At 39.2% G+C, this 25,785-nt stretch overlaps 2 protein-coding genes across 5 annotated transcripts in view; both read right to left on the bottom strand.

Moving 5' to 3' along the window:
* The window catches only part of LOC127529377 (endonuclease domain-containing 1 protein-like), a 35,531-nt gene extending 9,925 nt beyond the window's left edge, over positions 1-25,606 (bottom strand). Inside the window, exons 1-2 of the mRNA XM_051932748.1 lie at positions 25,532-25,606; positions 19,571-19,870 (exon numbers count right to left, since the gene is read on the bottom strand). Coding sequence (XP_051788708.1) covers positions 19,571-19,870; positions 25,532-25,606 — 375 coding nt within the window. The remainder of the gene's footprint in view (positions 1-19,570; positions 19,871-25,531) is intronic.
* LOC114664744 (zinc finger protein 345-like) overlaps positions 1-25,785 on the bottom strand; it is a 292,505-nt gene that overhangs the window by 40,250 nt on the left and 226,470 nt on the right. The gene's annotated exons all lie outside the window — the stretch shown is intronic.

Raw genomic sequence — 25,785 nt, 5'->3', positions numbered from 1 at the left:
ATAACTATTTATATATATATATATATATCTATTTATATATATATATATATATATATATATATATATATACATATATATCTCTATCTATCTATCTATATATATACATCCCCGTGCTTTGCAGCGGCGAAGTACTGCTTTTAAATTTTTATTAAGAAGAAAACCTTTTTAAATTGAGTGAAAATATACCAATAAAAATTTGTTAAGGATCTGTTTTTTTTGTGAAGCTGACTTCACACAGCCTCTCCGCTGTTTTATAAACGAACGTCATATAAGGTCTTCGTTTTTCGTTGCTTTGCCAACGGAAGCAGCCTTTTTATTTAATCCTGTTTTTACGATTGTTCTGTTTGTATATCACATTGTCAGTTCAGCACTCCGGTTGTAATATGAGCAAGCCGTGCAAGCTTACTGTTGAGAATGCAACGTATAGTTGTACAGGAGAAAAGCAATCTTGCCTCAAATCAATGGCAACCTTTTGTAGGTCTATGAACTTAATTTAAACTTTAGGTTTACACGGTTCTTTGTTTCCGAAGTACCTGCACTCATGAATATGTCTGTATGCGTCAGTCGCTTCATATGTTCACGTGAGCCGCTCTGTTGTGTGATGTTGCGATGTCCACGGCTTTATTTAATGTTAGCTAAGACCCGGCACTTAAACGTTTCTTGCTACAGCAATTTTAACTCCTTTACAAAGTGATCCAAAGTCTCGTTTATACCTCGTGTCTTCTCATTAAACTTGTAAGTCGCGAATATGGTATTGCAAACGGCAGCGGGAGCATTTCTATAAACTTAATTTAAACTTACGGTTTACACCGTGCTTTGTTTCCGCAGTAGCTGCACTTATGAATATGCTTGTATGCGTCACTCGCTCGCTTCTTATTGTTTCGCTGCCTTCTCAATTGTGTAATGAATGTTTTCTTCAGCGCTCTTTGGGGCTCTTCCTTGTTTTGTACGTACTGCGTTCACAGTCAGTTCACGTGATTACGTGGGTGGCGTGATGACGCGATACGCAACTCCGCCTCCCACGGCCATGGAGGTGCACTCTATTACAGTATATGGACAAAAAAGAGGTCCCAGTTATGATCATTACGCGTAGAATTTCGAAATGAAACCTGCCTAACTTTTGTAAGTAAGCTGTAAGGAATGAGCCTGCCAAATTTCAGCCTTCCACCTACACGGGAAGTTGGAGAATTAGTGATGAGTGAGTCAGTCAGTCAGTGAGTGAGTGAGTCAGTGAGGGCTTTGCCTTTTATTAGTATAGATAATGCTGGTAATCCAAGAGTCTTATTCTCTACAATCGTCTGCTAAATTCAGGTCACTCAATGGAATACCTCTAAAAAACTTCCAGTGAAACTTGTGAGGCTTTTGCTATATTTTTTAAACACAAAATTAATGATATTAGAAATAATATAGTACACCTCCCCAAAGCTGATCCTATTAAATCCCAGTATCCCATTTTAAGCAAATTAAATTCTTTCACCAGGATAGATTTACCCAATCTATGTAGAATAATTTCTTAACTGAAGCCCTACACGTATGTCCTTGACCTAATATCAACAAGTTTTTTCAAAGAAGTATCTGCTGTGCTAACTGAGAGAGTTTTTGACATAGTAAATTCATCGTTAGATATGGGGGTCTTCTCAGACTGTCTTAAAACTGCTGTTGTTAAATCCCTGCTTCTTACTTGTGTTTCTGAGTGGATGAGTTATAATTTTCTCAAACTAAATAAGGAGAAAACAGAAATCTTATTGACTGGCAAAAATGGATATCATGAGGGTATTAGAAATAAACTCGAACCATTAGGCTTAAAAGTCAAGACAGAGGTAAAGAATCTGATCTGAATTTTAAATCATATATTAATCAGATTACTAGGATAGCATTTTTCACTTAAGGAATATAGCAAAAGTTAGATCCTTTATAACTTTGCAAGATGATGAAAAATTAGTTCACCCTTTTGTTTTTAGTCAAATACATTACTGTAACGCACTCCTCTCAGGACTACCCAAAAAAAGACATCAATTGGTTGCAGTGCAGAATGAAGCTGTCAGAATTTTAACTAGGAAATTAAAATCTAAGCACATCTCACTAGTTCTGATGTCACTATATTGATTACCTGTGTCATTTACAACTGACTTTAAAATACTGCTTATGGTTTACAAAGCCTTAAATAATCTCGCTCCATTTTATATTTCAGAATGTCTTAAATCTTACACTCCAAATCGTAACCTTAGATCTTCAAATGAGGGTCTCCTTAGAATTCCAAGAGCTAAACTTAAAAGAAGTGGTGAGGCGGCCTTCTGCTGTTATGCGCCTCAAATCTGAAATAGCTTACCAATAGAAACTCGCCAGGCTAATATGGTGGAGCACTTTAAAAAACTGCTAAAAACCCATTATGTAAAAATGGCTTTCTGATAGCTTCATTTTAGTGTACCCCTGATAAACTATATATCATTTTCATCATTGCTCCACAATCAGTACTTATCGCTACTTTCTCTGCTGCTCTTTTTGCTGGTTTTCTGTGGTGTTGATCTGCACCACCACCACATGATCAAAGTACCATGCAGTCCCTACATTGATGGATTGAAGGCCAGAGGTCCACATGACCATCAGCATCAAGTTCTTCCATATAAAGCCTGAAAACCATGAGGACTGATTTAGATCATTTATATTAGGTAGAATGCCCAGTGAGGGCTGGGAGGTCTCTTGGCCTTGGAACTCCTGCAGATTTTCTGAGGGAGCCTTCCTTGTTCCAATGGATGTGGAGGCATTATACACAAACATCCCCCAGGATGATGGATCTATGGCCAGTCAGACATACCTGCAAAAACATGTCTTACAAACAGAGCCAGTGATACAATTGATAAAATTCATATTAACTCACAATGTGTTTTCTTTTGGTCAGGACATTTACTTACAACTAAAAGGAATTGCAATGGGATGTTGTTTCGCACCCCACTATGGAAACTTATTCATGGCAAGATTAGAACAAGACTTCTTGTCAACATGTGTGATAAAACCAATGCTTTACCTTCACTACATAGATGCCATTCTTATAATCTGGACTGCAAGTGAAAAAGAGCTTCTTTGCTTCCATAGGAATTATAATTCATTCCACCCCAACATAAAATGTAAATTAAATTATTCACAAACAGAAATCAGCTTTCTGAACACTCCCATTCGAATAAAGGACGGTACCCTTATGACCTCTATTTTTCACAAACCAACAGACAGACGGACATATCTAAAAAATGATCGTTTCCACCCAAAGCATATATGGAACTCCATCATCTACAGTCAGGCAATACGTTACAATCGTATTTGCTCAGAACCAATGGATCGGGACGCACAACTGCAGAAACTCAGGACAGACTTCACAAACAAGGATACACTCAAAAATCAACAGACCTACAAATAAGGAGAGCTACGGCTATACCCAGAGAAAACCTTCTGGAATACAAAGGTGCAGAAACCAAGAACCGGGTCCCACTAGTTGTAACTTATCATCCACATCTGGAAACACTTCGCAAAATTATGAAAGAGCTTCAACCCACGGTACAGAAAGACAATAACCTGAAGGATATATTCCCAGAACCTCCCCTCCTTGCATACAGACAACCACCAAACCTCAAACAACTGATTGTCCAAAACTCTATGTGTGGCTCGGCAGCAAGTGGCACATCTCCCTGCCTGCAGAACATATATGCAGCACATACCTACACAACAGATCAGGAAGTTATATCACATTGTAACAGGAGCATAAAATAAAGGGTTCTTCACATGCAAATCTGCTAATGTGGTCTACCTAATCATATACATAAGGTGCACCAACACTGGACTGTATGTAGGGGAAACTGGTCAGACACTGCTCCAGTGAATGAACTCACATAGATTTCATATTAATCAGAATAGTGTTGATCTTCCGTTGGCAGCACACTTCAACAGTAATGGCCACAGCATAAAGGACCTGAAGGTCACTGTGCTTATGGGTAATTTCAAGACCCAACAGGAGCAGAGAGAATGGCAATACAAACTTATGCTTAAATTCAATACTCTACAAAATGGTCTGAATAGAGAAGAGTTTTATGACCAGATATGTGGACTAACAGACTGATTGACCAGCTGACTACATCAAATGCCTATTTTACAGACAATGCACTTCAAAAAAATTTACAGGACTTTCTCTAGTGATGGTTATCTTATCTCTGCATTTTATTAGTTCATTGTTCTCTTCTTTGCCATTGAACCGTGTGCTCAGAGAGTCGCAGTTAGGACAGTTGATGGAACGGCCCTTACGGATGACACTGCAAGTTGTGAACCACTGGGCTGGCTACTTTGAACAGTTGTTCAAAACTGATCCTCCAGCTAGGACATTGGATATCTCTGGGTCCACAGTTCTTGAGGCTGATCCTCCAATTAGCAATGAACCACCCAGTCTCACTGAGATTGCACAGGTGGTGAACCAGCTGAGGTGGGGAAAGGCTGCAGGGATCTATGGTATCTGGGGTGAACTTCTCCAGGCTGGTGGTAAGGCTGTTCTCCTGGCATTACAAGCAATCTTTGCTTCCATTTGGGAGACTGGCATCATCCCAACTGACTGGAAAACGGGACTTCTCGCCCTATCTGGAAAGGGAAGGGTGATAGTCTGGATTGCAGCAACTACAAGTGGATAACACTGCTCTCTGTACCAGGTAAGGTCCTTGCAAGGGTCATCCTCAATAGGATCCGTGATCACTTGCTCACCTACCAGCGACCGGAACAGTCTGGTTTTACGCCTAAGAAGTCTACCATTGACCGCATCCTGGCACTGAGGGTTCTCATGGAGTGCAAATGCGAATATCGGCAGAGTTTCTTTGCAGCCTTTGTCAATTTTCTTAAAGCGTTCGACTCAGTTGATCGAGCTGCCCTGTGGGACATCCTGAGGGTTTGTGGGATCCCCTCGAGGTTGGTGGATATCATGGCTGGCCTATTCACTGGTACTGTGAGTGCTGTGCAGAGTGGAGGCAGAACCTCTGCGTTTTTCCCAGTTGATTCTGGGGTTCGTCAGGGGTGTGTTCTACTCCTACTCTGTTCAATGCTTGTATGGACTGGGTGTTGGGCAAGGTTGTGGGGTCCAGTGGCTGTGGGGCATCTGTTGGTGAAGAAAAATGCACGGATCTTGACTTTGCTGATGATGCTGTGATCTTAGTGAGTCAATGGAGGTTCTGATCGGGGCGCTCAAGAGACTGAGCGAGGACTCTGAGTGTCTGGGCTTGCGATTGTCCTTATAAAAACTAAGATCCATGCCTTTAATGACCTCTTGGGCACAGCCATCAGCAGTGTGTCCGTTTGCGGAGAGAGTGTCGACCTTGTTGAGAGGTTTACTTACCTTGGCAGTGACATTCATGTCTCTGGTGACTCTTCCTATGAAGTTAGTAGACAGATTAGGAGAGCATGAGGTCGCTGGAAAGGGGTGTGTGGCGCTCCCGATATCACAAAAGGACGAAGGTCTAAGTCTTTAGAGTCCTGGTGCTTCATGTCTTGCTATATGGTTGTGAGACATGGACGCTATCCAGTGACTTGAAATGAAGACTGGACTCCTATGGTACTGTGTCTCTTTGGAGAATCCTTGGGTACTGTTGGTTTGACTTTGTGTTGTTCACGGAGTCCTGAATGAGGCACATTACCTGCATTGTGAGGGAGCGTCAGTTATGGCACTACATCCATGTGGTGTGTTTCCCCAAGGGTGATCCGGCTCATAAGATCCTCATTGCTGGGGACCTGAGTGGCTGGACCAGGCTAACACCTGGCTGTGGCAGATAGAGGGTCATTTCCAGAGGGCGGGACTGGATCGTGTGTCTGCCTGGGAAGTTGCAAACTGGGATCCTGAGTTGTTTCGTCATGTAGTGGGTGCAGCAACGCACTGTACCAGTGCATACTCCCCAACTTGACTTGAATTTTTCTCTTCTTTCAGGGTTAATTCATCTAAGGTTTATTCATTTTGCTAACATTTGAACAAAAAGGTTGTTAAGATGAAAAAAAAATCACTTTGCTGTCCCAATAGAAGCCAGAGTATTTTTCAGTTTCTTTGTTACACCTTGCCTGATGAAGGGGCCTTAGCTGCCTCGAAAGCTTGCATTTGTAATCTATTTAGTTAGCCAATAAAAGCTGTCATTTCACCCTACTTTCTCATGTATCAATCTATGGCTAACACGGTACAACACTCTACTGTTGAGAAAATAGAATAGTCATATAGCTCATTGGAAAGAGCAGTAGAAGAGATGGTACTGGGCATCAAATGCAAGCAAAACACACCCAAATGGGTCAGCGAAAAGAAAAAATCAAACTAGGTAGATGAGCATGAGAAAGGAATGAAAATCTTCCACTTGAGAAGAACTGCAAAAACACAAATTAATGAAAAGATTAAGTTGCACAAGTCACATCTTTGTTTCAAACAGACAAAAAAGCTTGCTTTGATAAAGAAAAGCTCAAATCCACAGATAAAACTTTAAAGCTGAGCAAAATGTGAAAAATAGTCAATGGCCTAAGTGGAAAGGAAGAGAGAAAACAGGTAGTAGTCAAGATGCTTGATGGAAGTACACAAGAGATACCAAAAGATTTACTTGAAGAATGAAAAAGGCACTTTGATAAGCTGCTGGGTGGCAGACTCTGAAATGACATCTTACCAACACCAGCAACTCATGATAAATTTCATTGACAAAGAAAACTACACTGAAGAAGAATTGGACAGAGAACTGGAGCAATTTTACAAGAAAAAAACAGCAGAAATTGACAACGTTGTCATGGCAGAAGTTTTGAAACGTGACAGCATATCGCAAATTCTAAAGACATGCCTAGATGTTTTTGAGACTCACAATGCTCTAAAAGAATGGACGATGAAAGGACAATGAATATCATAGTTCCCATGCCTAAGCAAGGTAACCTACAACTAACAATGAATTATAGTGGCATCTACTTAAAGTTAATTGCAGCAAAAACATATCATGCTCTGCTTCTAAATTGAATCTCTCCAATTGTCGACAAAATACTCCATCCAAATAAAGCAGTTTTCCAGTAGAAGTTGCTTCAAACAAATTCATATCCTGTGATGAATATTCGATTGAGCAATTAGAGCACATGTACCTCTATACACAACATTCATAGATTTCAAACAAGTTTTTCACTCGATCAAGTGTGGCATTATGTTTGCAATTCTTCCTCATTATGGAATCCTGCAAAAACTAGTACAAGCGATAAAAACTCTCTGGAAAAAATCATAAAGCAGGGTCCTCATGGAGTTTATAACTAGAACAGGTGTTCTTCAAGGTGAAGTGCTGGCTCCATTCTTATTCTTATTGGAGAACAATTCAGCTTCATTGCCCATCCTAGAGAAAGGAGGCAAATACTAGAACAGTGGAACAATGACTTAGACTACTAGAAAATGAAAGAGAATGAGCACTAAAACAACTAGAGAAAGCAAGTCAAGTAACAGAAATAAACATAAGCAAGACCAAGAAAATGATAATCAGCCCTGCATGCAGCCCACATCTACTTCTACAACTAAATGGAGAGTAGATTGAAATAGAAAACAACTTCAAGTATTTGGGGTCAATGGTTGCAAATAAGCTTAACGATGTAAAAGTTCAAAAGTCACAAGCTTGAATAGCCTTCTGGAAGCTAAAGAATATGCAGCAAAGCAAACATGTTTCTATGGAACTCAAGATGTGAATCTTCAATGCCTCATGCTTGAGCATTCTCCTTTATGGGGGTGAAACATGGAAACTCGGAGAACAAACCAAAAGAATTCTAGATAGCTATGCAACAAACTGCTACAGAATCATGCTCAGAATAAACCATAGCAACTGAATCTCAAATGAAACAATATACAGTCTGGTCATGCAGTGTCAAAAATAATCATCAAAAGACAATTAACATGGGTAGGACATTTATTATGAAAAGACCCAAAAGAACCCATTAGAAAATATGCACTATACAACCTGTCAGAGAGATTAAAAGTGACTAAACAAGGCCATCCAATAAAATTATATTGGCAATACATTGCCAACACCATTAGAAATGCAATTTGACTCTCCCTAGTTGAAATCAAAAAAGGCACGTAAGTCCTGGAAAACTGGCAAACAATTATTTTCAACCGTATAAATTATATCAGGGCGGCACGGTGGCGCAAAGGTAGCGCTGCTGCCTCACAGTTAGGAGACCCAGGTTTCCTCCAGGTGCTCCTGTTTCCTCCTACAGTCCAAAGACATGCAGGTTAGGTGCATTGGCGATTCTAAATTGGCCCTAGTGTGTGCTTGATGTGTGGGTGTGTTTGTGTGTGTCCTGCGGTGGGCTGGCGCCCTGCCCGGGATTTGTTAGGATTGGCTGCAGAAGACCCCCATGACCCTGTGTTAGGATATAGCGATGTTGTGATGTAAGATTTTGCATATAACTTGATAAATATTTTGTATGTCTTTATTTGTAATTTAGGCAAAGCAATGTAATTTAGTGTTACATTAGTGAGTGTTTATCCCCCCCCCCCCCCCCCCCTTTAGGAATGGGTCTCTTTGAATTTTACGACAGAGATGGGGCGAGTGCTTCTCTGCTAAAGTCTTTCAACCCCCTCAAGGAAGCCAAGTTGCACCATAACATATGGTTTTGGGGGATGGCAGGTGTTAAGATTGTCTTTGCCCCATTGGTCTGAAGTATGGCTGTTTGGAATTGGCTTGTCTCAGAGGCCTTTAAGTACTATGATGCCCTATTGGCTCTAGGGGTTGGACAGAACATATATAAATTTACTTGCTTAATCTCACACTATCTCTCTTACCAAATTGATGAAGACCATCACACCATGAACTGCAGAAGACAACACAATGGAGAGCACAACTCGGCAGCCATATTGAGGTAGGCAATGCAGCCTGTTCTGAAGAAAGCTGAATGATGCTTTAACTAGAGACATTTTTAAGTAAGTACAAGTCTGAAACTACACATCAACATTTATCAGGTTGTATGGTTGCCAATATTCAAATGTACTTTGCATATTGTTATTATTTATGAATATTACTAATAATACATTGTTTAAATTGTAACTAAACTCCTGCTTGTCTTTTACTGTACCTAATTGCCTGAGGTTATAAATATAGAAGGGAAGGTGGGGAGGAGTTATATGTAAAATACCTTATAAACAGTGGTAAGTCTGTGGGATTAGGCATTCTGACAAAGGCTACATATTAATAATACAAAAGGGGAAAGTAGAGCAATATATTACTCTACCAAGACAAAACAAGAGGGTTGGACGATGACTGACTGACTGACAAATTATACCACTTATAGGACAGCCAATTGCATGGTTGACCAATGATGATGATGATGATGATAATTAACAATGGATATTAAAAACTGGTATTAATTTGGTGCTGGTTCTGGACTGGTTGGTACCAAAATATCAATAAGCACCTGGAAAAATGGTGTTGTTGCCAGAATTTATGTAACATTAATTTATTCTAATGTTAGTGGTGTTTATTAATTCCTAACCATCCACCTAATGTGGACAACACTTCAGGCATCAGGCGATCACGTTTTAGTCGCATGTTTACATTCTGTGCTCTGCAGTCATCATGATAGATAGGGTAAAGCATTCAAAAGTGTGGGCTCACTTTAGTAAATTAAAGATTGCAGCTAAATGCAATATACTGTATTTAAGAAAGTAGTTTCAGATAAAGGGGTAACACTAGCAACCTCATGAAACACTTGCAAATCTATACATATTAATAAAAGGCAAAGCCCTCACTGACTCACTGACTGACTGACTGACTGACTGATTGACTGACTGACTGACTGACTCACTCATCACTAATTCTTGAACTTCCCGTGTAGGTGGAAGGCTGAAATTTGGCAGGCTCATTCCTTACAGCTTACTTACAAAAGTTAGGCAGGTTTCATTTCGAAATTCTACGCGTAACGGTCATAACTGGAACATATTTTTTGTCCATACACTGTAATGGAGGAGGCGGAGTCACGTATCGCGTCATCACGCCTCCTACGTAATCACGTGACCTAAAAACAAGGAAGAGATTTACAGCACGAGTCAAACGCGGGAACGAAGGTAAATGACGTTAATTTTTGACTGTCTTTTAATACTGTGTAAGCATACATATTAATACATGTGCAATTAAACGTGTGCATTTACGGGGTGATTTCTCAGGCTTAAAAGCTCACCTTTTATCAAACGCGGGAACAAAGGTAACTGACGTTGTTCACTGTCTTTTAATACTGTGTAACCATACATATTAACACATGTGCAATTAAACGTGTGCATTTACGGGGTGATTTCTCAGGCTTAAAAGCTCGCCTTTTACTAAAAAGGTAAATGCAAAACTATTTTCAATCAGTTTATTGAAACGCTCCCGTTAAGGATTGCAATAACATATTCGCGAGATAAAAGAACGAAGTAGGGGGAAATGGAGGAAGAGCCGCAAACAGCGAAGAGCAAAAAATTAATTAAACAATTGAGAAGGGAGCGAGTGAAGCATACAAGCATGTTCATAAGGGAAACAAAGCACGGTGTAAAAAGTAAGTTTAAATTAAGTTTATAGAAACGCTCCCTCTGCGGATTGCAATAACATATTCGCGAGATAAAAGTTTAATGAGAAGACACGAGGTATAAGCGAACCACACGCCGTGGCGCAATGTTAGGGGCAACAGTTTCAACCATTCTATGATCTGCTTCTCGCAACTGAAAGACGGCACATGGCGGATGTTAGCCGACTTGCTGACCGCAACGTTAGGGGCTTCAACTCTGGCGCTGATGCCACATCTCAGTGCCAACACTTTCCAGACTCTACTTAAAAGACACGCCCTCCTCACTGGACAGTTAAAAAGACCAATCAAACTAACGATGACATCAAGTATTACCCAATCAAAAGTAGGAAAGGAGGCATCTTCATAAAATGCGTGTGGGATGATTTGCATGAGACGCTGCTTTAAAAAAAAATGATAAAAAAAATACGGGATAAATCCCGTCCAGTATGGATTCAAAACGGGACGCGCAATTTCATTCTCAAACGCTGCACGATTCCGTATTTTAAAGGACGGGTGGCAACCCTACAGTGCCAGGTAACCACCCATACAATCAGATTGTGATTCAGACTAGGAATGCAATGAATGTAATTACCCCGATCTACATACAAGGCGAAAGTCTTGCAACATTCAAAGATGATGGTTTGGGATAAGTACACCATAGAACATAACAGAGCTTATGAAGCCTTGAACTGAAAAAAGCAAGATCTCAGAGATCGTAAAAAAAAAAAAAATAGGAGGTAATGTCGTTTAACTCGCTGTAGATTTTAGTCAAACATTACCAGTTATTCCACGAGGGAGACCAGCAGATGAACTCAACGTGTGTTTAAAAGCCATGCTTCTCCCACGCTCGGTTATATGTTGCGTGTTCTCGGGTAGGTGCACCAAAAAATGTATACATTTAAGCATATAATGGGCAAACAAAAAATGAGGTATACCCGAAGGCACTGCAGTAGTACTTAATCTAACTTTACTTCTTAAATGTTAATGTTTTACTGTTTAATAATTTATACGCTTCTTATATGTTGTTCAAATTCTTTTATCAAAATACCACTGACAGCGCAATGCACGATAACATGGAGTGAATACACCATACGCATCCGCCCACGGCCGCCCTGGTGTGAGCAGATAGGAGTTGATTCTACAATAAAATAAAATAAAGATAAAAAGAGTAATACAATCATCACCCATAAAGCGGATAGTAGACGTGACGTACTATATGTGTACCACATTTCAAGTGTATAGGTGAAACGGTTTGAGAGCTACAGGTGATTTAAAATCCTGGACAGACACACAAATTGCCACGGTAGCAAATTACAGAAGAAGATTTTACTGTTTAATAATTTATATTTATATGAAATGTGCTTCTTATATATTACTTCATATTCTCATATGATAATGATGTTAATGTTTATATTGATTTCTGTGTTATTGAAACTGCATGTATGTGTGTATATGTATGTATATATATATATATATATATACTAGCAAAATACCCGCGCTTCGCAGCGGAGAAGTAGTGTGTTAAAGAGGTTATGAAAAAAAAAGGAAACATTTTAAAAATAACGTAACATGATTGTCAATGTAATTGTGTTGTCATTGTTATAAGTGTTGCTGTCTTTTATATATATATTATATATATAATATACACACACACATAAACATTTATATACATATACATATATATACATATCTACATATACACATCTACATATATATACACACATACATAAACACACACATAAGACTTATTGACTGAAACGGGCTTTCACGAAAAAAGTTAGGGCTTTGCTACAGGATACACCCTCCATAAGTTAAGGAAGTAAAATAAAATATATATTTCTGTTTTATTTAAACCTTTTAAGTTCGTATGCATAGCCCCATTTGGCTGTTTAATTTTTTTTTTTCTTTCTTCAGTAATATTTAATCTCCTTAAAGAAAAAGAACATATCCATTTTACTTTTTTTTGTATCTCTGTAGTAATATTTTAGTGTAAAAGAATAACCAGTATTTAAACCTTTTATGTTACTTTATACATTTATTTTACACAATGTTGAAAAATTAATAAGAAAGCTACATATTTTGGCAGCTGCTGCTTTCATTTTCAATGAAATGAAAAAAGCTCTCCAAGAGAAAACGTCAATAAAGAAGAAACCCTCATTTATAAAGGTTTGCTGCAGATGACTTAACTGAAAATAAATGAATAGTTCCTATGTGTATAATACATATTTATCTATTTTACTTATGCCTTTATTCCACCAACTTACAACATCTGAGGTAAATTTGTTACATTACTTTTGTTTTTTGCAGCACAGGCAGGTGAAGTGACTTCCTCAGGGTCACATAGTGGTGTCAGTACCAGGATTTGAACTGACAAGCTCCGGGTTTACTGAAATATTACTGAAGAAAGAAAAAAAACGAAAACGGGCAAATGGGGCTATGCATACAAATATCCATTCATCCATTATCCAACCTGCCATATCCTAAATACAGGAGCCAATAAGTAGATATGTATATAAACAGTATATATATATATATATATATATATATATATATATATATATATATATATATATACACTATATATATATATATATATATATATATATATATATATATATATATATATATATACAGTATATATATATATATATATATATATATATATATATATATATATATATATTTATATATATATATATATATATATATATATATATATATATATGTGAATGTATGTATGTATATATCTATGTCTATATATATATATATGTAGATATGTAAATTTGTATATGTATATATATGTTTATGTGGATGTGTATATACATATGTATATGTAGATATGTGTATATGTAGATATGTATATATATATATGTATATGTATATATATCTTTATGTGTGTGTGTGTGCATATTATATATATAAAAGACAGCAACACTCATAACAATGACAACACAATTACATTGACAATCATGTTACGTTATTTTTAAAATCTTTCCTTTTTTTTTTTTCATAACCTCTTTAACACACTACTTCTCCGCTGCGAAGCGCGGGTATTTTGCTAGTACATTTTATAAATGTGAAAAGGTGCTGAGTGTTTGACTGCTTTAAGAAAGTGGCTGCTGAAATGTACTAAGTGCAGCCTGTGAAGCAGTGCTACAGGAATTAGCCAAATTGGAAATTCTATAGTCTTGACATCATCAAGTCAAGGCAACATTTATTATCATTATAAAAATAAGTCTGTAGTTGTTCACTCATGACATACAAAGTGAGCATCGGTGTTAATTTATGTTCAGACAACGTCAATTAAGCAGCAGCCGCCGCTTCATCAGTGGATATCAGAATTCAGACACCCAAGGAAAAAGGACAAAGGAAAAAAACAGCATAATGTCACAGGGATGTTGCAAATTTTATTGTGAAAGATTTACAGCCGTCACCACAATAGATTTGAGATGATTTAGGCATGCATAGTGTAGCATAAATTGCTAACTGCTAGGTAGTTATCTTAAGTTTGAACTTAGTTATCCTGACAACCAGGGTTAAATTAATGTACAACCATAATAAGTATAGCCCTTTGAAACTTAAGTTATAAGATGGTAATAGCATGTTTGTGACAAATTGGATTAAAACAGCTTATTATGTGTAATTATATTTAGAATGTTTTACACTTTAAAGTAAATGCTGGTATTTATATTGACTTATTTAATTGGTTTGGAGGGTGCAGGTCAAAACTGATGAATAGAAAAAAGGCGAGGAAAGGGAAGTGGGGAATAATGGCATAGATATTGGTAAAGTTGTCGGCAAGATAACTTTATTTGAGCTGTTACCGTGAGCAATTTGCAATTTGGTTATTTTAATAGTAAACTTCAACTAGAAGTTTATTTAACAAGGAGCTGATTCCACCATGGAGTTAACAATGGGGAGAGAATATGTGGACATGCTGATGGCTGGACTGACTGTGTGATGAGGTGCTGTCCATTAATGGCTGAACAAAGGAGATGTCAGTGCTGTCGGATGTTGTTGCAGCTAACCAACTCCACAGCCGACTTGACCACACAACAGATATAAGCCCCAGCTTGCTTCTGCTGGGAACAACCAATTTCCGCATGCTCTATTAGAGTGGTGGAGTCAGTCGCCAAGTTACATTTACTGTACATAACTTTTCTTTTTTTTCTTCTTTCAATTAGTTTTTTTGCCGGCTTAGGTTTAAAAAGGGGATTTTTTTTTTTTCAAGGAAAGAACTGTTGGGTAAACACTAACATTGTTCTCCTGGGATTAAATCTTCTGAATTTATGATTTTGTATGGGACATGGGATGTATATATTTAAATAATAGTTCATGCAGTTAAACTAAAGAAATGAGTTCTTATGTGTTTTTGATAATAACTGACTTAAAAATAAAGGGAAAAAGAGGACAAAGATTTAGCATTTGGCAAAACTATTATTAAATCTGGTTTAGTAACGAGGGTTACAATTAACCCAGCCACAGGGGATGCACAAACCAGTGTGTTTCTTTGTGCTTGTCCCAAGCCCAGATAAATGTGAAGGGTTACGTCAGGAAGGGCATCCGGAGTAAAATTTTGCCAAATTAATATGCGGACAACAATACAAATTTCCATACCGGATCAGTCAAGCCCCGGGTTAACAACGACCGCCACCAGCACTGTTAGCCAACAGGGTACTGGTGGAAATTGGGCTACTGTTGGCCGAAGAAGAAGAGGGGGGTGACATGCAGGAGGAGAGGAGGAAGGTAAAGAGAGTGGAACTGAGGGTAAGAACTTTGAATGTTGGCAGAGTTAGCAGATATGATGGAGAGAAGGAAGGTTGATATATTTTGCATGCAAGAGATTAAATGGAAGGGGAGTAAGGCCAAGTGGATCAGAGGTGGATTCAAATTGTTCTATCATTGTGTGGATGGGAGGAGAAATGGGGTAGGAGTTATTCTGAAGGAACAGCATGTCAAGAGTGTTTTGGAGGTGAAAAGAGTGTCAGACAGAGTAATGATTATGAAGCTGGAAATTGGAGGTGTGATGATGAATGTTGTTAGTGCATATGCACCGCAAGTTGTGTGTGCAATGGATGAGAAAGAAGATTTTTGGAGTGAGTTGGATGAAGTGATGAACAGTGTACCCAAGGACAGAAAATGGTGATTGGAGTGGATTTCAATAGACATGTTGGTGAAGGGAACAGAGGGGATGAGGAGGTGATGGGTAGGTATGGTGTCAAGGAGAGGAATGAAGAAGGTCAGATGATAGTGGATTTTGCAAAAAGGATGGGCATGGCTGTGGTGAATACATATTTTAAGAAAAGGGAGGAACGCAGGGTGACATAAAAGAGTGGAGGAAGATGCACACAGGTAGATTATATCCTATGCAGAAGAGTCAATCTGAAGGAGATTGAAGACTGCAAAGTGGTGGCAGGGGAAAGTGTAGTTAAGCAGCATATGAATGTTGGTCAGTAGGATGACGTTGGAGATCAAGAAGAGGAGGAGTGTGAGGGCAGAGCCACGGATGAAATGGTCGAAATTAATAAAGGAAGACTGCAAGGTTGAGTTTAGAGATGAGGTGAGACAGGCACTAGGTGGCAGTGAAGAGTTACCAGACAGCTGGGAAAAAACAGCAGAAGTAGTAAGGGTGACAGCAATAAGGGTGCTTGGCGTGACATTTAGACAGTGGAAGGAAGAAAATGAAACCAGAAGGCTGAATGGGTAAGTACAGGAGAGTACACAGAGGAAGAGGATGGCAAAGAAGAAGTGAGATAGTCAGAGAGATACAGAAAATATACAAGAGTGCAAGGAGATAAGGTGCAAGGTAAAGAGAGAAGTGGCAAAGGCTAAAGAAAAGGCATATAATGAGAGGTGATGTATGAGAGGTTGGGCACTATGGAGGGAGAAAAGGACCTGTACCATTTGGCTAGACAGAGGGACCGAGCTGTAAAAGACATGCAGCAGGTTAGTGTGATAAAGGATAAAGATGGAAACGTACTCACAAGCGAGGAGAGTGTGTTGAGCAGATGGAAACAGTACTTTGATAAGCTAATGAATGAAGAGAATGAGAGAGAGAGAGAAGGTTGGATGATGTGGAGATAGTGAATCAAGAAGTGCAACGGATTAGCAAGGAAGAAGTAACGATTGCTTTGAAGAGGATGAAAAATGGAAAGGCAGTTGGTCCAGATGACATACCTGTGGAAGCATGGAGGTGTTTAGGAGAGATGGCAGTGGAGTTTTTAACCAGATTGTTTAATGGAATCTTGGAAGTGAGAGGATGCCTGAGGAGTGGAGAATAAGTGTACTGGTGCCGATATTTAAGAATAAGGGGGATGTGCAGAACTGTAACTACAGGGGAATAAATTTGATGAGCCACAGCATGAAGTTATGGGAAAAAGTAGGGAGCTAGGTTAAGAAGTGAGGTGATGATTAGTGAGCAGCAGTATGGTTTCATGCCAAGAAAGAGCACCACAGATGCAATGTTTGCTCTGAGGGTGTTGATGGAGAAGCATAGAAAAGGCCAGAAGGAGTTGCATTGCGTCTTTGTGGACCCGGAGAAAGTATATGACAGGGTGCCTCGAGAGGAGCTGTGGTATTGTATGAGGAAGTCGGGAGTGGCAGAGAAGTATGTAAGAGTTGTACAGGATATGTACGAGGGAAGTGTGACAGTGATGAGGTCTGTGGTAGGAGTGATGGATGCATTCAAGGTGGAGATTGAATTACATCATGGATCAGCTCGGAGCCCTTTCTTATTTGCAATGGTGATGGACAGGTTGACAGACGAGATTAGACACGAGTCCAAGTGGACTATGATGTTTGCTGATGACATTGTGATCTGTAGCGATAGTAGGGAGCAGGTTGAGGAGATCCTGGACAGGTGGAGAGATGCTCTGGAGAGAACAGGAATGAAGGTCTGTGGGAACAAGACAGAAAACGTGTATAAATGAGAGGGAGGTCAGTGGAATGGTGAGAATGAAGGGAGTAGAGTTGGCGAAGGTGGATGAGTTTAAATACTTGGGATCAACAGTACAGAGTAATGGGGATTGTGGAAGAGAGGTGAAAAAGAGAGTGCAGGCAGGGTGGAATGGGTGGAGAAGAGTGTCAGGAGTAATTTGTGACAGACGGGTACCAGCAAGAGTGAAAGGAAAGGTCTACAGGACAGTAGTGAGACCAGCTATATTATATGGGTTGGAGACGGTGGCACTGACTAGAAAGCAGGAGACAGAGCTGGAGGTGGCAGAGTTAAAGATGTTAAGATTTGCACTGGGTGTGACAAGGATGGATAGGATTAGAAATGAGAACATTAGAGAGACAGCTAAAGTTGGACGGTTGGGAGACAAAGTCAGAGAGGCAAGATTGTGTTGGTTTGAACATGTGCAGAGGAGAGATGCTGAGTATATTGGAAGAAGGATGCTAAGGATAGAGCTGCCAGGCAAGAGAAAAAGAGGAAGGTCTAAGAGAAGGTTTATGAATGTGGTGAGAGAGGACATGCAGGTGATGGGTGTGACAGACAAGAAGCAGAGGACAGAAAGATATGGAAGAAGATGATCTGATGTGGCAACCCCTAACAGGAACAGCCGATAGATGAAGAAGAAGAATGAGGGTTACAATTAATGGTGAAGTTTTGTAAATTATTGAATTAACCGATTAAAATATTAGTTTAACTTTTTTGTCAGAGTATGGGTTTGGTAGATTATTAAGATTTAGATAATTACAGTAATTAGTTCATTAGATTAACACAGGTTTGTTAAGTAAAATAAAGTGCTGGATATGATAGTATAACAAAGAGGTCATATTTTGATTTATTATTTGAAAAAAAGAACTGAACTCAGGTCAACTCCCACAGTAAAAGCTGAGGGCTGCTACATAAGCAATGCAAAAATGAACAAAATTATTTATCTCAGTTGTTCAAAAGTTTTAATTTTTTTAACTGTAGGGAGATGACAACCAAAGACCAAAGAAGTTGAGTGCACGTGCTCAGCGTCATATCCAGAGGTTGTCTTTTGAAAATAGACGTATGAGTGCTGCCCGCATTACTGCAGAGGTTGAGGGGGTGGGGGGTCAGACTGTCAGTGTTCAGACCACACGCCGCACACTGCATCAAATTGGTCTGCATGGCTGTCGTCCAAGAAGGAAGCCTCTTCTAAAGATGATGCACAAGAAAACCCGCAAACAGTTTGCTGAAGACAAGCAGTCTAAGGACATGGATTACTGGAACCATGTCCTGTGGTCTGATGAGACCAAGACAAACTTCTTTGGTTCAGACAGTCCTTAACCCCAGTTACCACCCAACCTCAACACCCACCACCACCACCTTCAAGAGACAGTTTATTTCCCCATAATATGGAGAGTAATATCATAGGAGTATCAATAAGTATTGGTATCGATAAGCAGTGTTGTTATCGGTATCGGTAAAATCCTAATGATACCCATCCCTATTGTTGATGGGCTGAATAGTCTCCTTTCATTTGACACATTTCTAATGTTTTTTCATAAAATAGTAACTTCTGAACTTATGGGTGTGTAGCAAAAACATCACATCATGTGCCAAAAATATAGGTGAAGCCAATTTACAACATACACTGGTGCCTTTCTGTGTCATAAGTCTTTCTCAATCATCCAGGCCTTGTTCTGAAACTACAAAGTATCAGGCACAATGCAGGATAGAAATTGTACAGAGGAAACCAGTCCATCACAGGACTCACTCCCTCATACGGGTTCAATTTAGAGTCAACAATCAACCCTCACTGGCACATCTGGGTGGATAGAAAGCAGGAAACCATAACCATCCATCATAATAGGGGCCAGGACACTTCTCTCTTTTGTTGACCAATAAATATTATTCTGGATAATTAGTAATTACGGGTAAATCCTTTCATCATTTACATGATTACTAGAGTTTTAGAAATTGTAATCCATTTTTTATATGGCCATCATGCACATTGATAGACAAGACTGAAACAATAGCTTTCATTGCAGTGATTATTCAGGTTCTCAGTTTGAATGGCTTATGTTTTTTTGGAACATTTAAACTTACCTGGGGTTCATAGTAGTAAGATCTATTAAACTTTCCATCTTTCCTATTATATTTATAGGCAGAATAAATTGGGATGCGTTTTTCCCTGTCATACATTGTTGCAAAATGAACTTTGCCCTCGTGGGTCTGGCAAATCCGAGCAGATCTGTTTGGTTCAAGGCCACTGGGTTCTTCTCCTTTGTGAAAAAACTGTGTGCACGTAAATTTTTTGCCTTTCATAACCTCACAGTTACCCCACATGGTTGAAATCCAAGGAATCACTAGCATTAGCAACATCATTGTCACTGTTCTATCAGGGACCTGAAATCAAATAAGAAAGACAATAGCAGGCATGAAAATAGAATCAAATCATCACTGGTAAGGGATTTTATAAATTTAACACTAGATGTGAAATTTACTATTCTGATACGTAAGCTTTGTGATTTTACATCTTTAATTATTTTATTAGTATGTGTCCTGTTCCTGTCCATCTATGACTTTTTCTAAATAACTGCCATGCAAACGCCAATGTTGTTATCACTAAAATTCCATTCTGATATTGACAGTTTTCTTTATTTATTTTATTTTTTTATATTAACATCCTAAAAGCAGATGTGCCTCATCATATTATAGACTAGAATAAATGATATACTGTATACAGTATCTCTACAAAAGGGAGTACACCCCTCACATTTGTGTAAATATTTTATTCTATCTTTTCATGGGACAACACTGAAGATATGACACTTTGGTACAATGTAAAGTAGTCCGTGTACAGCTTGTATAACAGTGTAAATTTACTGTCCCCTGAAAATAACTCAACACACAGCCATTAATGTCTAAACCACTGGCAACAAAAGTGAGTACACCTCTAAGTGAAAAATGTCCAAATTGTGCCCAATTAGCCATTTTTCCTTTCCGGTGTCATGTGACTCTTTAGTGTTACAAGGTCACAGGAGTGTTAAATTTGGTGTTATCGCTGTCACATTCTCTCATACTGGTCACTGGAAGTTCAACATGGCACCTCGTGGCAAAGAACTCTCTGAGGATCTGAAAAAAAGAATGGTTGCTCTACGTAAAGATGGCGTAGGCTATAAGAAGATTGCCAAAACCCTGAAACTGAGCTGGAGCATGGTGGCCAAGACTATACAGCGGTTTAACAGGACAGGTTCCACTCAGAACAGGCCTCGCCTTGGTCGACCAAAGAAGTTGTCTTTTGAAAATAGACGTATGAGTGCTTCCAGCATTGCTGCAGAGGTTGAAGGGGTGGGGGGTCAGCCTGTCAGTGCTCAGACCACACGCCACACACTGCATCAAATTGGTCTGCATGGCTGTCATCCCAAAAGGAAGCCTCTTCTAAAGATGATGCACAAGAAAACCTGCAAACAGTTGGCTGAAGACAAGCAAACTAAGGACATGGATTACTGGAACCATGTTCTGTGGTCTGATGAGATCAAGATAAACTTATTTGGTTCAGATGGTGTCAAGCGTGTGTGGCGGCAACCAGGCGAGGAGTACAAAGACAAGTGTGTCTTGCCTACAGTCAAGCATGGTGGTGGGAGTGTCATGGTTTGGAGCTGCATGAGTGCTACCGGCACTGGGGAGCTACAGTTCATTGAGGGAACTATGAATGCCAACATGTACTGTGACATACTGAAGCAGAGCACGATCCCCTCCCTGGGCTGCAGGGCAGTAGTCCAACATAATAACGACCCCAAACACACTTCCACGACGACCACTGCCTTGCTAAAGAAACTGAGGGTAAAGGTGCTGGACTGGCCAAGAATGTCTCCAGACCTAAACCCTATTGAGCATCTGAGGGGCATCAAACGGAAGGTGGATGAGCGCAAGGTCTCTAACATCCACCAGCTCCGTGATGTCGTCATGGAGGAGTGGAAGAGGATTCCAGTGGCAACCTGTGAAGCTCTAGTGAACTCCATGCCCAAGAGAGTGAAGGCAGTTCTGGGAAATAATGGTGGCCACGCAAAATATTAACACTTTGGGCACAATTTGGACATTTTTCACTTAGGGGTGTACTCACTTTTGTTGTCAGCGGTTTAGACATTAATGGCTGTGTGTTGAGCTATTTTGAGAGGACAGCAAATTTACAACGTTATACAAGCTGTACACGGACTACTTTACATTGTGTCAAAGTGTCATAACTTCAGTGTTGTACCATGAAAAGATAGAATAAAATATTTACAAAAAATTTGAGGGGTGTACTCACTTTTGTGAGATACTGTATAAATAATGATATAAATATATACGAGGGACGTTCAAAGAATTTCCACATTTTTATATTTTCATTGGAAAACAGTGAAGGCAGGAGGAGTAGTGATTGGTCGTGTCTGAGAGTGTCATTTGACTAGTTCTGTCTGGCAAGCCGGCTGCCCTTGCAGTTTAGTGTAAGAGTTGTCACCTTGTGGTGAAGATGGCTGTAAAACTTATAAATTGTACCAAAGAGGAACAGCATTCTGTCATATGCTTTTTGTGGCCAGAAGGTGTGCCAGGAGCACAAATTTATCCCTGCATGTGTGCTAAGTATGGGGATGAAGTTCTCTTTCGTAGAGTTATCTATGAGTGGATTGAAATGTTCAAAAATGGCCATACTAGTGTGATGGATACAGAGCGCTCCTGATGTCCAGCTACAGCCACGACCACGAGGAATAAAGAAAGAATTCAAGAAAGAAAGAATAAACAAAGAACCCTGGAACTGATTCGCAAAAACAGAAGAATAACAGTTGAAGAGGTCACAGGATAACTGAATGTGAGTGTTGGATCTGACTATGCCCTGATTCAGTCATTCAGTCAGTCAATACCCAACCCACTATATTTTAACACAGGGTTATGGAGGTCTGCTGGAGCCAATCCCAGCCAGCACAGGGTGCAAGGCAGGAAGAAACCCCAGGCAGGGTGCCAGTTAACCGCAGGACACACACACACACACCCACACACCAAGCACACACTAGGGACAATTTAGAATTGCCAATGCACCTAACCTGCATCTCTTTGGACTGTGGGAGAAAACCGGAGCACCCAGAGGAAACCCACACAGAAATGGGGAGAACATGCAAACTCCACGCAGGGAGGACCCGGGAAGTGAACCCAGGTGCCCTGATTCATGACAGCCTTAAATTCAGTAAAGTGTGTGCCAGGTGGGTGCCTAAGCAAATGACAGATGAGCATAAGCTCAAGTACGTAGACATTTGTTCCCCGACAATTGGCCCATTATCATAAAGAAGGTGACAATTTTATGCAGCAGAAATTCACTGGTGATGAAACATGGATTCACCATTACGAGCCTGAAAACAAGTGGCAGAGTATGCAATGAAAGCATCCATCATCTCCAGTAGCAATGAAATTCAAGACACAACCATTAGCAGGACACTTGATGTTGATCGTCTTCTGGGACTCTCAATTGTCTATTCTCAAAACTTATCAGGAACGTGGAACAGCTGTCACAAGTGCAACATATTGTGACATGCTTCAGAGAGAAATGAAACCCACAGTCCGCTCTAAAATAAGAGGAAATCTGTCAAAGGGAATTGTGTTGTTGCACACCAATGCCTGCCCCCACACTGCAGCCTGCACTTTGGAAACCCTCAGACAATTGAAGTGGGAGGTTATGGAACACCCAGCTTATAGTCCGGATTTAGCGCCATCTGATTTCCACCTTTTTGGACCACTCAAAGAAGCTTTAAGGGGAAAAATATTTTCATGTGATGATGATGATGTGAAAGCAGCAGTGCATCAGTGGCCATGTGCTCAATCAAAAACATTTTTTGCTGATGAAATAAAAAAGTTGGTATGATGCTGAGAAAAATGTATCGCCAAGGAAGGTGACTATGTAGAAAAGTGATGTAATTTGTTTTTGAAATTCTTAATTAACAGAGTTAAAATAAATGTGGAAACTTTTTGAACGTCCCTTGTTTATATGTATATATATAATGTAGGTATAATAAGTTTAGTTTAGATCACTGTCCCTGACTTGAAGGAAAGAGTGCCCAGCCAGCATCAGTTTGCAAATAGGGAAAGAAGAAACTGCAAACTGTCATCAAGTGGAGGGAGGAAACCATGGACAAACAGCACAGTTGTGAAACTTGGATAGCTTACAACATTTTTGCTGAATAGACAATGTAATTGTTAAGGGATAAACTAATTGTCCTGGGATTATTACAAGAACAGTATATGGCACTGGAAACACATAGTAAGACATGTTAGTAAGAGACAGTAAACCAAAAATCTACCTAACTTTAGAGACAACTTGCAAATACAGTAAAGCAGCTACACTAAACAGAACATTTGCTTTTTATTCACCATGATAAATAAATGCGAAAACCATCTAATGTTTATAGCATTATCCCCACAACATTATTAATGTAACAATCAAGGTCGTGTGGCAGTTTCAATACCATCCTACATAGTATAAACAAGGTGTTAGCCAGAATCAACTTTTTAGGTAAAATGAATAAAAAATGAACATCGGAAATGCGACCTACAGTTTCAAAAACTCCAACAATACAAAAAAAAATTTATAAAAAACTAGTTATTATTACAGTATGCAAATGTGCTATTTTTGCCTGTACAACACGAAAATGATGATATACATCTGCTGAAGCCAGTAGGACTGATACAACATGAGATGTGACTAAATGAAACTGATGGTACACGGAAATGGAAGTTACTGGTCAAAAGTAGTTTGGGCGATGCCATGTAATCACTACTGCAAAATCATCAAAATGTCTGTGGTTTGGTAAAAGGGAAATGCAGAAGGAGTATCTGTATACTGTGTTGCTATATGACACTTGGCAAACCTCGATGTAGTACTGCATCATGTGTTATAATGCAGGACAGAACCTGACTTCTCACAAGCACTTATTACACATGTCATGTTGATGCCCTTTAACTCAGTGTCAAACAAACTCAATAAGTTTGGCATCAAATGTTGGATATCCACTGATGTACAGTAAGCAGCAATATTGTGTATGTCAGCGGTTCTCAAACTGTGGGGCATAAGTAACAAAAAAGTGGGCGCAAATGTTGCCATGTGTGGTGTAATTTCGCTATTCGTAGGGAAATTTTAAACTTGTAGCCGTGTATCGGCAGCAAAAAAATATAGGAATAAATTTTTTTAGGGTTTCAAAAAAGCGTTAGGGGACACAATTAAAACTGTTATGAAAACTTGGGTCGCAAATACTTAAAGGTTGAGAAACGCTGGTGTATGTTAAACATTATTCCCACTAGGGGACAGGCTGACACTATGATAATGCTATTCATTGTGCCTTTCACGAGAAAAAGAAGAAGCGCTGTACTACTCTTGACAATATTTTTATATCAGTATCCCTGGCAATTGCCAAAAAAGCAAAACTAAATGACATATGAAGAAAATTAAATGATAGCTGTCAGGGACAACATGCCAAGAGATGGCTAAGGCAGTGACCATGGAGAAAGCATAGAAACAATGAGAGATAGGGAGATGCACACACAACAAAACAGAGGAAAGCTATGTAAAGTGCCACCATTTTGTATGCTGGAGTTGCTCCCATAAACCCCCTTAATTTATGTGGACTGCTGATGCAGACTGTTTCTGAGTAGCTAACATGCTGCTTGCTGTTTGCATACATATGAGGTAAAACAGTTGAGTAAAGTTATAAAGTTTAAACTGTTTACACATTAAAATATTATTTTCTATTTCATTTGTTATTTTATGTGCTCAGCTGATTGAAGCATGTTATTTTGCTTTTCATGATTAAACACTGTTTTATACCGAGCTGCACCTGCACTCTGGAAAGTATTTTTCTTTTTTTTTTATTTAATAAAAACATGAGCTAATGTGCACAGAAGAATTCATGTGCCAAGAAATTATGTATTTGTAATAACACTTAAGCTGTTGACAACACATGTCTATGATTTTTGGAGAGAAGCCAGTAGAGATGGATAACAATCTATTTGTCCGTTAGGTGAGAACAAAAGGGTACACACCTTGTCACCATGTTTGTGGTTACAGAGCGTAAACGATTCATGGGGTTCTAGTGTTGACAATGCTGTCTTCGACATAGCTTGCAAAGCTTTTATTAAATTATTATTAAAGATACTGACTGATTGACTTTATTAGGTCTATTTCCATTGCAAGGTCAGGGCAAATTTCAAATAAATCTCTTTTATTAAAATAAAATGGTCAATAACGTTGACCCACTTTAATGTAAACCAACAAAACTGTGACTACAGGATGCTGG

The sequence above is a fragment of the Erpetoichthys calabaricus genome, chromosome 1, assembly GCF_900747795.2.
Source record: "Erpetoichthys calabaricus chromosome 1, fErpCal1.3, whole genome shotgun sequence".
NCBI lineage: Eukaryota > Metazoa > Chordata > Cladistia > Polypteriformes > Polypteridae > Erpetoichthys > Erpetoichthys calabaricus.
This window is presented reverse-complemented; position numbering and strand designations above follow the sequence as displayed.